This window comes from Excalfactoria chinensis, chromosome 3 (assembly GCF_039878825.1).
Source record: "Excalfactoria chinensis isolate bCotChi1 chromosome 3, bCotChi1.hap2, whole genome shotgun sequence".
Classification (NCBI taxonomy): domain Eukaryota; kingdom Metazoa; phylum Chordata; class Aves; order Galliformes; family Phasianidae; genus Excalfactoria; species Excalfactoria chinensis.
Genome location: NC_092827.1, coordinates 21,190,223 through 21,202,861, shown reverse-complemented (window position 1 = coordinate 21,202,861; position 12,639 = coordinate 21,190,223). Strand labels below are relative to the sequence as shown.

The 12,639-nt window shown below is 37.2% G+C and overlaps 1 protein-coding gene across 1 annotated transcript in view; it reads right to left on the bottom strand.

Annotated features, from left to right (window-relative positions):
* Positions 1-12,639, bottom strand: part of AGPAT5 (1-acylglycerol-3-phosphate O-acyltransferase 5) — a 55,358-nt gene that overhangs the window by 11,195 nt on the left and 31,524 nt on the right. Inside the window, exon 6 of the mRNA XM_072332802.1 lies at positions 4,934-5,095. Coding sequence (XP_072188903.1) covers positions 4,934-5,095 — 162 coding nt within the window. The remainder of the gene's footprint in view (positions 1-4,933; positions 5,096-12,639) is intronic.

Sequence of the window (12,639 nt, the reverse complement as noted above, 5' to 3'; positions counted from 1 at the left end):
GTTGCCTGGATCGTGTTGGGTCTGTGGGTTACACCTAAAGGGTCTCACAGATGGTGGCTGGAAGGGATAAGATTTATGAGACTCCCCATGCAGACATCTCAGCTTTCCATAACACATTTTTCAAGTTCCAGAAATGGAAAAAAAAATAATAAATTAATACACATACATAAAAAAAAAAAAAGAAGAAACACAAGGATTGGAACAATCTAAAACAATAATCTCTCTAGGCAATAAACAGGATCTGGTAGGAGCTATGCCAGTACTGTACTGTTAGTAGTTTTGTTTTTCCCTTTTCTTCAGCCAGTTTGTTTTGATAAACAGAGAAAGGCATCACAAACACTGCAGGGAAAGGAAAAAAAAAGGGACTCTGATGTACAAAAAAAGCCCTGCAAAAACCAAACCCAAACACAGGCTCTCAGTGCGGCAACATTTTTCTGGCCAAACCTGCTGGTGTGAAGAAGTTAAAGTTGTTATTGTTATCCTCAGGGCTTAGATACACGTTTGCATAAGGATCAGGAGTTCCTCAAGCTGCTGTACTTCAATGCTACATGTGCATTCCTTGCACATACGCACAAGGTGCGTGTAGTAGAGTGATATTATAAGCCTCCAGGGTAAATACTTTGGAAATCCAATTTGTTTAGCAAAGGTTTGCTGATGACCATTGTGTCTTCTGATTATGCATTCCCAAAGGGAAGCCACAGATGCCTACCTTCAGTACGTACTGCCTCAAGATAACAGAGATGCACAAGGCTCTTGTTTATGGTCAGTCAAGCACACATCTTGGACTCATGGGGAAACTGGAGGGGTTTTTATCCCCATTGAAGGTGCATTTGTAACACACAGAAGCAGCATCCACAAGTGATTGTCGTTTGGGAAGAGGAAGTATCACCTATGCTTGCCTTATTCTTACTACCCTCAGGCATCCAAGTTTCCTTGTTGCAAGGAGCAGGAAACTGGGCTACAGGGACTCCAAATCTCTTCATGTCCTTACTTTGAGATAGGTAAAAAAATCAGACGTCCTTACTCCTTTTGGCAATCATGCTCTGGCAGACTTATCTTGTCTGGTTTTTGGAGTCCAATAAGGAATGACAGCAAGGCCTGCATACATTCCCAGGAACTGATGCCACTGTTTAGTGAACGCTGTTATTTACAAACAGAAGCACAATGTTTAATTGTTACAGAACTAAAACACTTTTCATTTACGGAGACAGCCTTTATGTGCAGAACACTGTCACACAAGTACAGATCTGCACCTAAAGCGCCACTTCAAATAAGTCATCCAGAAATTGACAGGCTTTTCTGCTCCTCGAACTACTTTTAATAGGAAACGAGAGTGGTTCTAAAATGACAGATCTATGGAGGACAAGTGAAAAGGCATCCTGTTTAAATCCGATTGATTACTTATGTTGTGGTGAAATCATTGTGTTAAAAAATGTCATATTTTAATACTTCATACTAAATAAAATCAGTTTTCCTTTCAAGCATGATTGTAAGATAGAATATCATTTGAACTTTGCTGCCAAGCAGTGTTATTATCAAAACTGCTCCAAATATTTCAATGGAAAATTTACATTATGAAATATGAAAGGCAGTTACTTAAATTTTGTTTGAACAGATGCAGCACGACCAATTCATGACATGAGATTTACCATAAAAGTCAAAAAGCCATAAAAGCTATCCCACACTTGCTGCAAATCTCACCGAATTACAGAATAGCAGGGGTTGGAAGGGACCTCCAGAGATGTCAGCAATGCTGTTGTCCAGCCTCACACTTCTAATTCACATCCTTTCAACTGCTCTAAAGTAACTGCAATTTAATTTTTGGTGTTTTTCGTGCAAGGACAACTTGCAGAGATCTGAACAGATTATTAGTCACTTCATCGTTATAAATACCATTTTTAAATGTTTTATTTATCTAATATACTGTTTATCAGCTCATATATAGTGTGTTTTTTAATTCTTTTGATACATCTATAACTATATGCTTGCAATCATTCTTTGGATATTAACAGACAACAGATACAATCAAATTCAGGCTAAAGTCCAGACAAAGACTGCTTTCCATTGCTCTAGTTTCTTTGCTATTGTTCTGTACTTCACTGCCTAACTGGGTCCTAATAAAAGTACAGGCATTTGGAAAAGTGTAATTTCCCCTGGGGAAGTTTGGCTAGTCTGACCTCCTCAAATGATACCGATCAAAGTGATGTACTGACTTTCAGAACTGTGCACACACACACATGCTTTCAAAGTGTTTGTTCTGGAATTGATATACGGCAGAGTCAATAATTCTCAGGAATTCCTCTGACTTCTTTAAGACAGAGTCTACATGTACTTTCTATTTTTGCTCAATGTTTACCATTGTCACATGCTGCTATTTCACACACTCTTTCATCTACAGTGGCCAGATAAATACCATCTGGTTATGGTAAAACCTCCAGGCTGCAGGCAAAATAATAAAGATGTAAATGTGTGCATAATGCTCTTTCAGGTGCAAGAATAACAACAGTTCCCACGTCCTGTGAGAGCTACCCCTTAACACCAGGCAACGTGGGAGAACGTGAGATGTGAACGCTCAGCACATTCATATGGAAGAAGGAAAATTAGGTTTTTAAAAAGAATGATAATATATGCTTTTGCTATTGTCAAACATTACCAACAAATCCAGCATGAGCATTTATCTCTTTCCTCTTTTTCTTCTAAATTGTTTAAGAATTTAAACATGAATTGCATCTTAGCTGTGCTGAACTGCCTGTGTGATTATTTGGATCTTAGGATCCTAAGGACCACAAATAAATACAGCCTAGCAGCATGGCACTCCCTGCTAAGAATCATCATGGTCTGTCTTTAATGATCTGGACAAACCATCTTCAGTACTGGGAGAGGGAAGAGCTTCGTGAGAAACTGTCATTCTTTGGAGAGGTTGCCATGTGGGGAGAAATTCCACTGGAAACATAACAAGATCCAAACTTGTTGGAATGAATAATGAATAGATGGTAGAAAAAGTACAAAATACAAATTGCAACCATTAGCTGCAACTGGATGTGAAGCACTAACAACAAAGAATGCCACTGTGTACAGCTACTAATTAAATCTATGCCCTTGAAAACAGAATGTCCAGCTGGAAAGTGACAATAAAATATTTACGTGCATAGATAGCCACAAAAATTTCAACGCATTTGAAAGGATATACTACACTAATTTGCCTGCTCTAATAAGGCAGCATGCTATCAGACGTTCCTGGCACTCATGGCTCTACTTTAAGCATGAATGCAGAAAGGATGGTGAAGGTCATTTTTCCAGTCACTAGTGTACCATGCTTGGATTTGATCCTGTTGAACATGTAAACACGATATTTCAGTTTTCTAGGGTGAAAAAAAAATCATTTTTCCTAAGAAAGTTGATTTAAACAAGATTGTAATAACAATACAATCCAAATAATGACATAATAATTCAAATCTTTTTATTGTATTATATTACTGAACAGATCAGTTGTTGGACTGTTGCAGAACAGTGAAATGATCTTGACCTATTACAACAGAAATTATTACTTTTTTTCTTCCATGTTGTGTCTGGAGGGTCTAAAGGAATGTTCCCCTCTGTAATTTATAAAGCCTCCTTAATCTACATAATTTATATTATATGGAGTATATGTGACTGCCACAATAACTTGGAATGTTCTGGATGGATATTCCCTTTATCTACTCTGTAATGGATAACAACTGGTTGGCTTCACTTCATTCCATGTTACTAGCTTTATTGTTCCTGAGACAGTAATTATTCCAGCCTCTCCAGTAAGTCTGATACATCCCTGATTGATGTGTATGCAGCCCTGCCATAAAGGCAGGGCTCCCCACCCTGGAATCCTGAGAAGGCTGGATGTGCAGTGGTCAGCCCAAACCACCCAATTACCACCTGACACCAGGCACAAGAAACGGCCAACAGGGAAATTCAGTTTGTTAGTTCTGTTTAGGTAATTATACCACACTTCATAGCAACCTGAAAGCTCAATAGGTGAAGAGGATTTGTAAGGAATTTGAACATCTGCCATTTTATCATTAGGTAATGATATTTTAATAACTTAATTAACCATCAGGCAGTGAAAAGTCCAGTGTGAGAATCTAATAATCCAGCCTTGAAGCAAAATATGCTACAGGCAAGGGGAAACAATTCTGTTTGTTTTCAATGGAATCTTGAGTGACAGAGTAAGAAGGAGGCTGTCAGTCTTCAAGGGGGTCTGTATTTAAAAACAAAGAAAAAAATTTAAAAAAAACAACCCAAACTCTAAATAATAAAAGTCTCCAAAACTAAGTTTAGAAGAAGATTATGTCCTAAATAAAACACATTAAATCACTCTCAATAGTTAACCAGAAAACCACCCTAAGAACTTACAAGAGTTAATACACACAGCGTTAGCAGTTATGTTTCCTACCCATTCAGAAGAATTTTAAATTTAGTGGAAACTTAAAAACAGACAATTCCAGAACTTCTAAAAACCAGCAGCTGGAACTATGAACTTTACATCACCTCAAGAAGTTGTGTCCATTAACAAAGTGAGCTGGAAATGGCTGTACTGGCATCTATTTTTATCAGAAGGAACCAAGTCCTAGCCCTACATTGACACTGGACCAGCTGAGGAGTGATAAGTTAGCTAAGAATTTACCTGCACACCCTGTTGCTTGCACACTCAAGTTCACTTCAATCCCAAACAGCACTTGTGGTACACAGAATCTGACCACAGAAATATTCTGTTTGTAAGTAGGGAAGGGAAGGAGAAGGCAGGAATGTTGTGGGTAAGCATTACCAAGACAAGTCACTAATCACTGATGCCCCCATCAAGGAGTGGTGAGATGTCTGGAGCACTGTGGACTGTGGACTGTGTCTTCGCATGCTAACATACGTGTGGCTGCAGCATGTCTAGTATGCATCAACTCACCTGTCATAGATGGTGCCAGTTTTCTTTGTCCTTTGTGGTCCACAGTACCTTCGTATGCCACAGTCACATCATACACTGCATCCAGATAGTCTTTCATTGTGTCGATTGCTACATGAGTCGCCTTCACACGTGGCGTTAGCACATGCTTCAATACAGCAAGTCCTACGGAGAAAAGAAAATTAAAGTGTTTGGGGGTAATCTGAGCAATACTTCCAAAATGAACATCGTGCCAGCAAACTTCAGCACCCCCGCTCAAAATCACCACAGGATTATTTTTAATCTCATTTCGCAGCTGAGGGAGCACACGTGCACATTGCATTTGCTCTACAGAACACATGTAGAAGACAGAACAGAATTATTACAGAATATTAATGACAAACAGGCTGCTTGACAGAAGAGTCCTTGTTACTGCTGCTGCTCTAAAAGTAGTGATGGTTCTAAGGTGCCTTAGAGATGAGAAAGAAGCATTTCTCCTTACTGTTCACGTTTGTCCAACATACGTTAAAAAAATAATTAACTGAGAAGTACAAAACAGAGATTATCACCACCTGAGACCCTGTTTCAGAAACATATTTGGTAGATGAGATATATGCACAGATCATTTTAAGCACGCCCAGTCCTTATCCAGCATTTTACTTCCAATGGACAAATCAATTCCATCAACATACTGAATCCTAATACTATCCCACAGTAATTAAACAGCAGTTGTTTCGGACTACACATGCTTAAACAATTTGAAAGATTTCTCCAAAGCTATAGTGCTAGCAAACATATTTAAGTATCTGATATTTTCTACTTCTGATTCTCTTTTTCTCTGTTTTTCATAGAACCATTAAGGTTGGAAAAGCCCTCTAAGATCATCTAATCCAACCATCAACCCATCAACACCATGCCTGCACACTGGGATTATGGCTATGCTGACTGTCTTCATTTTGAGGAACGATGGCAAAAAGCAGACTCAAGACAGCTTTAGCCAATTGCAATGATCTGCTGCTGAGAGAAATGGGGAATTCTACTTCATCCTTGCAGGCATGCCTCTATTACGCTTTTCTGCAGGTTTTCACCTGCTACTGATTGTACCACTCTGACACTACCCTCCCACCAGCCAAATCAAGGCACTGTCCCAGCAGAAACTAAGCAGCAGAGAGGGAAAACAGCACAGAGTCAACAGCACGGACAAAATCTTCTCAGCTTCCCTGCCAACAAATGATTAGAATGGCTTAGTCATTAACAACACCATAGCCATAGAAATCTACAGCTGCCTTTAACCATCCAGGCCAAGATGTAGAGATTGGTACATCATGGGCATAAGAAGGTCAAATTTAACAGCAATCTGCAGCACCTCTCATCAGTGCTATTGATTCCTGATGCTAGAAAAAGAAATTTTTTTCTAAGCCAAAATATTGTGGTATTGTTTTAGGTAGATTTCCACTTGGAAAAAATCAACACAAAAGATCATATAGTATGTCCCGATTTTGTACTGAACTTCTGTCCCTCTTCAGTTGGGTAAAACATACTCTGATGTAAGATTATGTACTTGCCTACTGAACAGTATAGCTTCTAAACTTCTCTAAGATTCCTACAGTTGAAAATTTCAGTATAAATTCTTACGTTGATTTCTTAATATCTGCTAAGAGCCTCTTTGATCAAACAGGGAGATAAAAGGTTATTTACTAGCACTCTTTCTGAAGTCATTGTTCTAAGCCTTACCGGCAGTAGCGATAACCGTCTATGCAAAATGTTATATGGACTGGGTAAATATTTTGAAGGATAATATGGTGGCAATGTTTTTTTAGCTTGTGAACTGTTACATCAAACAGCTAATTATGTTATGTTTCTAAATGTTTACTCAGTAAATGAAGCACTGAATATTCTAGTGTTGCGACAGCAATGGTATTAGTGTGGACACTGCACTCAAAATAACTCTTGTTGATCCAAATTCTCTAACACAATAATTTTGCCCTAGAAACACTGCCATTCCTTTCCTGTCTATTTCACCTTCCCGTTACCCAAACTAGTACTGTGGGGAAGGAAAGGAGAAATCAGGCTTCAACAAGAACTCAATCCTCTAGGCAAAATAATACACATACTTAATACTACTCAGATTTTTAAGTTGTTTTTTTATTTTAAACTAAGTTTTTTTTAAATTAATTCATGGACATTTTTGGTGGTGAAGATGGTCAGTGACAATCTAAGAAGTCCAACTGTAGAATAAGTCTCTCTTATGTCATGTGCTACCCGTGAACTCTTGAAGGTCTAGATTCAAAATAAGTATTCATCTAATAAAGACCATAAACTGTTATTTAATATGGCTTCAGTGCATGGTAAACAAGCATCAGCTATAGGAGTTCAACACATCCTTTTAAAGAATCTTGCAATTACTTGATGATCTTTGCTAATGTCAACATAACAGAATTTCAACCCAACTAGCTACAGTATAGTTACCTTGGCAAGCTGCCTCCAACCAATTCACAAAATACACTGTGCTTAAAACTGTTTTTAATGTTGTGCAATACTAAGCTAGAACTCTCTGTCAAAGTATTTGAGGTCATGAGATTTCATTTTAAATGCCAAACAAAACAAACTAAATGTCTAATAATGTAATATCCTACCTTAAAATGCTACAGCTTTGCTCTTTTATGTTAGCTGACATTTAAATGACTAACAAGCATAAAACACCAGAAAAAATGCAATGTCTTGATGCAGGCATACAGGAGAACCATACAAAGGGTTTCCAAAATCATTATAATCATATGCAAATCTGAATAAGTAGGTTGAGTAATGGTATCTCAACCAGCAACTGTAACTAAACTACACAAGATGCAAAATTTTGTTGCAGACTTTCTGAAAGAAAAAAAAAAAAAAAAAAAGGCACCATTTACCTTATTTCTCAGAATGGAGTTACATATAAAAGCTGAGAGCTGGGGAAATTTCATTGTGGCCTTCCAGTGCTTGAAAGGAGCATATAAGCAGGAGGGGGACTGGCTTTTTATACAGTCTGATAGTGACAGAAGAAGGGTTTTAAGCTGAAAGAAGGGAAAATTTAGGACAGATACTACAAAGAAATTCTTCACTCAGAATGGTAAGGCACTCAAATGTGTTGCCCCATCCCTGGAGATGAGTTCAAGGCCAAGCTGGATAGGGCCCTGGCAACCCTCCTCATGGCAGGGGATTGGAATTAGATGATCTCTGAGGCCACTTCCAGTGATTTCCATAGAGAAGATTTCCCTTGCTGTTCCTTTAATCTGAGCCAAAAGCTCACAGAACTTCCTCCATTAGTCATAACTTCTGACATGCACACACACCATATTTTGAAACTAAACCAATTAAAGAAACAAACAAAAAAATCCAAATGAGTTAAGTTTAATACCAGCTAGGTCTTTCTTGCCTCTTTTTCCCTGTGTGTGTGTACACATGTTCCTGCAGCAGTAATATTTGATTAAAAGCTTTGCAGCTCTTTGGTGTCCTAAGCACACACCTAACACTACATTCCTCCCAGTGTACTGGAACACCCTCAGTAGTGGAAGGTTTGGTTACTGAAACCAGTGCCCAGAGAGACATACAAAATTACATATGGTGGGAGTGCTCAGTGTTTATGATGGAGCTTCCTCTCCCAGCTTGCAAGTACCTCCAACTTTCTATATACCTTCTTTCATGTAGCAGATTTTAAGAAATTCTGCCAAGGAAGTTGTACAAGAAACGTGCTCATATGAAAAACAGTTATAATACACTGCATCTTCCCATCCCCACAGTGAAAAGTTAGGTGCACAGTAGCAAGTTCCAGTTATAGTTTCAGTATTCTCAGGCACAGTTTGCTACCTAACCAGTAGACAGCATGGTAACTGACCACAAATCCCCATGATGGCTGAGTAGCATTAATGAGGCATCAATACACACACCCCCACTGAAAATAAAAATATTAAGAAAAAGAACAACAGGCAAGAGGAGTTTTAAAAAATGACAGATATAAGGTATAAAGTCTTTTGCTTGTGTGTGCTTCAAAAGTTCTTAAATAGTAAGATTCTTAAAAGCCATACTTTTAATTTTTCTAGGCATAGTCTGCCAAGTCATCTACTGCTTTACTTCAAAATGTGTTTTGCCACAGTGAATGTAAGTATACATTGAGAACATTGAGACAAATATGAGACTGTGGTAATTAAGAAACATCCATTTGGAACAACAATTTGGAATAACATTCAGTTATTGCTAACGTGAAGCATTAGCAATGCTTTCCCATCTCTTTGATGAAGACCAAACCAATAGATAATTATGTAGGAATGGGGATCTTTGCCATTTTACGTTTCATTTAATAACTTCGTAAAACATTTTTCTTATCATTTGCCACTGAAAAACTAGAGAAAATACCAATAAATCTGTTTGTATAGTAGTATTCCAGTGACTTGTATACAAAAGTCTTAGCTGAGAGCATTAAAAACTTGCACGCTCTTGAAAAAAAAAAGTGAGTTTTCTTATGAAGAACAGAACAAGAGAAGTAAGAAATCCTCTTAAGAAGAGTACAGCAATCCCACAACAAGCCACAGAAGGTATTGCACTTTGGTACACTGTTTTCCGTAATGGGCAAATCCAGAAATAAGTTAAGAATATAAGACAGCTTCTTACTTTCCTAAACTTGATTTTCTAAGGACAACTACTGATAACAGAAATCCTTTCTTCATCCTAAGCGTATATCCCTCAAATGCTACTTAAGATGCACTCACAACACAGCACTTATGAAAATGTTCCTCTCCTTTCCAAAATTCAGTGCGCCCTCTTACAACAAGTGTGTGCTTACATCAAAGTGTGTGAAAAACATATCATCAAAAGACAGTTTTTAAAGACCATTTCAAATAATATTTCTGGATATGAAATACTTCAAATTGATTTAAGATACAATCTATAACCAATGCCAAGATCTAGGAGGGAAACATTTTTAATTAGCTTGATAGAAACACCTCTTTTTCACATGATCTGTAAAAGCAATTTTGAGATAAGCATATCCTGCACGCACAAACATCTTAGTAGAAAGCATGATACTGGTCAAGATAAATTTAGCGCTAAAAGAACATTTACATTTGCAACTTTTCCACACAAAAACAAGGGAGATAGTAAATGAATACATTTGCAACTTTTCCATGCTAGGCTAGGGAGATAATAAACGAATACCTGAAATGCTTCCTTGGTCAAATGACCCTGGTTAGAAATCAAACATTAATACAGAATTCCATAAATGCTTTTCACTCAGAAAGGTTGTTTTGTCTTCATTTAGCACAGCAAACCAAGCTAAATTTACCAAGCTTCTTATCATGTTCTCTTTGACTTTTCAGAAGTTAATAGTAACATTAGGAGTAGGAGGACTTTGGATTATTTGCATTTGTTTTCAAATCTTTAAAATGCCATTCCTTAACATTTGGATAAAGTTCATATTCTACTAAACCTAAGAAATTTGGGGCTGTTTGGAACATTACAGAGGTCTAAGCCCTAGAAAATTATGAAAAATCCATACACATACATTGTGGAAACATAAAGATACATTTCATTATGCCAGAAGTTGATACAAAAAAAAAAAGTCCAGTATTTCGTATGTTCTATTGAAAGTCTGTTCTATAGTCCAGTATCAGTAACTTGCTTCAAAAAATTCACAGTTTAAAACAAATACATACAATAAAAAAAAAAAAACACTTATAAAATTACAAGATTTGAGTTACATCCCTATGAAAATAAGACTTATGTACACATTATAATTTTCTAGACCCAAAAACTCAAGCCAATTGACTAGCATGGGGAGAACAAAAGCATGACCACATCAGATTGTGAAGACGACAATCATCTTAGCTGACTATTTCATCACAGTGGAAAAACAAAGCAAATTTTAAGATTACTGAGAATATACTCAAGTAATGGAAGTTGAAGGCAAAAAGCCATGGAAAGAGATAAAACTCGCCTTCACATGCTTAGATCTTCAGCAAGTAGAAATAATTCCTTTGATCATGAGACTCTTAGGAGATACCCCACTGGAAACAGATGAGTAACCAATCATGGTGAAATACATAGGGGAAAACAAAGAGCATCCAGGTAGCAATTGCTGGAAGTATCTCACACGATCACTTACTTCTCATGTTGATCCTTGCTATTCTCTCCTGATGTTCAAATCCACTTACACAGATGGCACTGATGCCAAAGGCTCAGAAGTGGGGGGGGAGGGGCATCACTTACTTGACATATGTGAAAACCTGACAGATGTTTTCACCTGAAATTCTGGCAACACTGCTTATGTAGGTTCCTGACTGTGAAACTCTAGCAAGTATTACTGATTGGAAGCAACAGAGTTAAATACTAGAACAATTTAAATTCTGTGGAGAATTCTTTTTTCCACAAATAGCTTCTACACCAACCTTAGTTTTAAGAGGTAACTTCTGCCTTCAAAATTCAGTCAGCACATTTTTCTTTCCACAATAGAAATCAAATTAATAGATGCAGCCTGTTCCACAATGGGTAAAAATCTGATTGGACTGGAATTGTCTGGCACTTGTAAAATGTGGAGAATAAATAACCTTCTGTTTTTGAGGGTGGTTACATTGCCCTTAGATGACAACATTCTCAATTTATCACCACACAACCAGGATCCCTGGAAGTAAGCAACTTCTTGCATCTCAATGAAAACAACTGCAGTGGGAAAAAATTTGGTATTTTGTATAGAACCCAAGTCTAATGACAGAATAAACTGTAATATAAAATACAACCAGTATTTTTTAAAAGTTACCTTTCAAGAGGGGCCTCAATCACCTCTATATTCTTTTGCTGTTTGATATCCTTTCATCCTACTCATAGACAGATAAGATTTATTTAAATATTCGTATCAATGATAAAGACATAATAGTCGCAGCCAGCAATCTGAAAAAAAAGCTTCTGGGACGTGATCCTATGCATTTGTTCCTGGGTTGGGTTTTATACATATTTTAATTGGTCTCCGGCCAACTGTAATAGACAGTGACTGTGTCCATTACTTGTATTTTCTTTAAAGTAGCATCAAGCTATGAGATGCAACTCAATAGGTCATATTAAGACCAGATAATTAAGTTCAGCCCAGTAATTCTGCTTAAGCCAGTGAATCTCCTCTAGAAGAGAATCCAGCCCATGGAGAATAAAAACAAACACCAAATTCACAAAACATTTTCATACTTCCTCTCTGAAAAACTAATAAAACATATACACAATTATGTCAAAAACAGTATTTCAGACAGCGTGATAATAAACATGAGTTATGTTTGTGCCCTAGGAATAGCTGTGTTATCTTTGGTTACAATATCTCTGGTTCCATCTGTTAGCGAAAACAACAATAAGTCAAAGTTTAATTCTTGCAAATTAAACCACTTTTTCTATACTACACTTCCATTATTTCCTCAATACATAAACTGTGCAAAAGTGTAGGAAAAAAATATCATTTTAAAGTTATTCACATTTCAAGATGTATTCATATAAAACAACAAAATTCCCCCACACATGTCTGTAAAAACAACACTGAAACAGCATGCTCTGTATCGAAGACCAGGTAAAATTATCAGATATTTTATTTCTCCATGATGACTGAAGGACAAAATTTAAGTTACAGAATGCCCTCATTTTCTGACTGGAATAGCTACTGGGCACTGTGACTTTCTAGAAAACCATAGCAAAATACGTGGCCAGCGAGGAGTTCAGTCACAGAT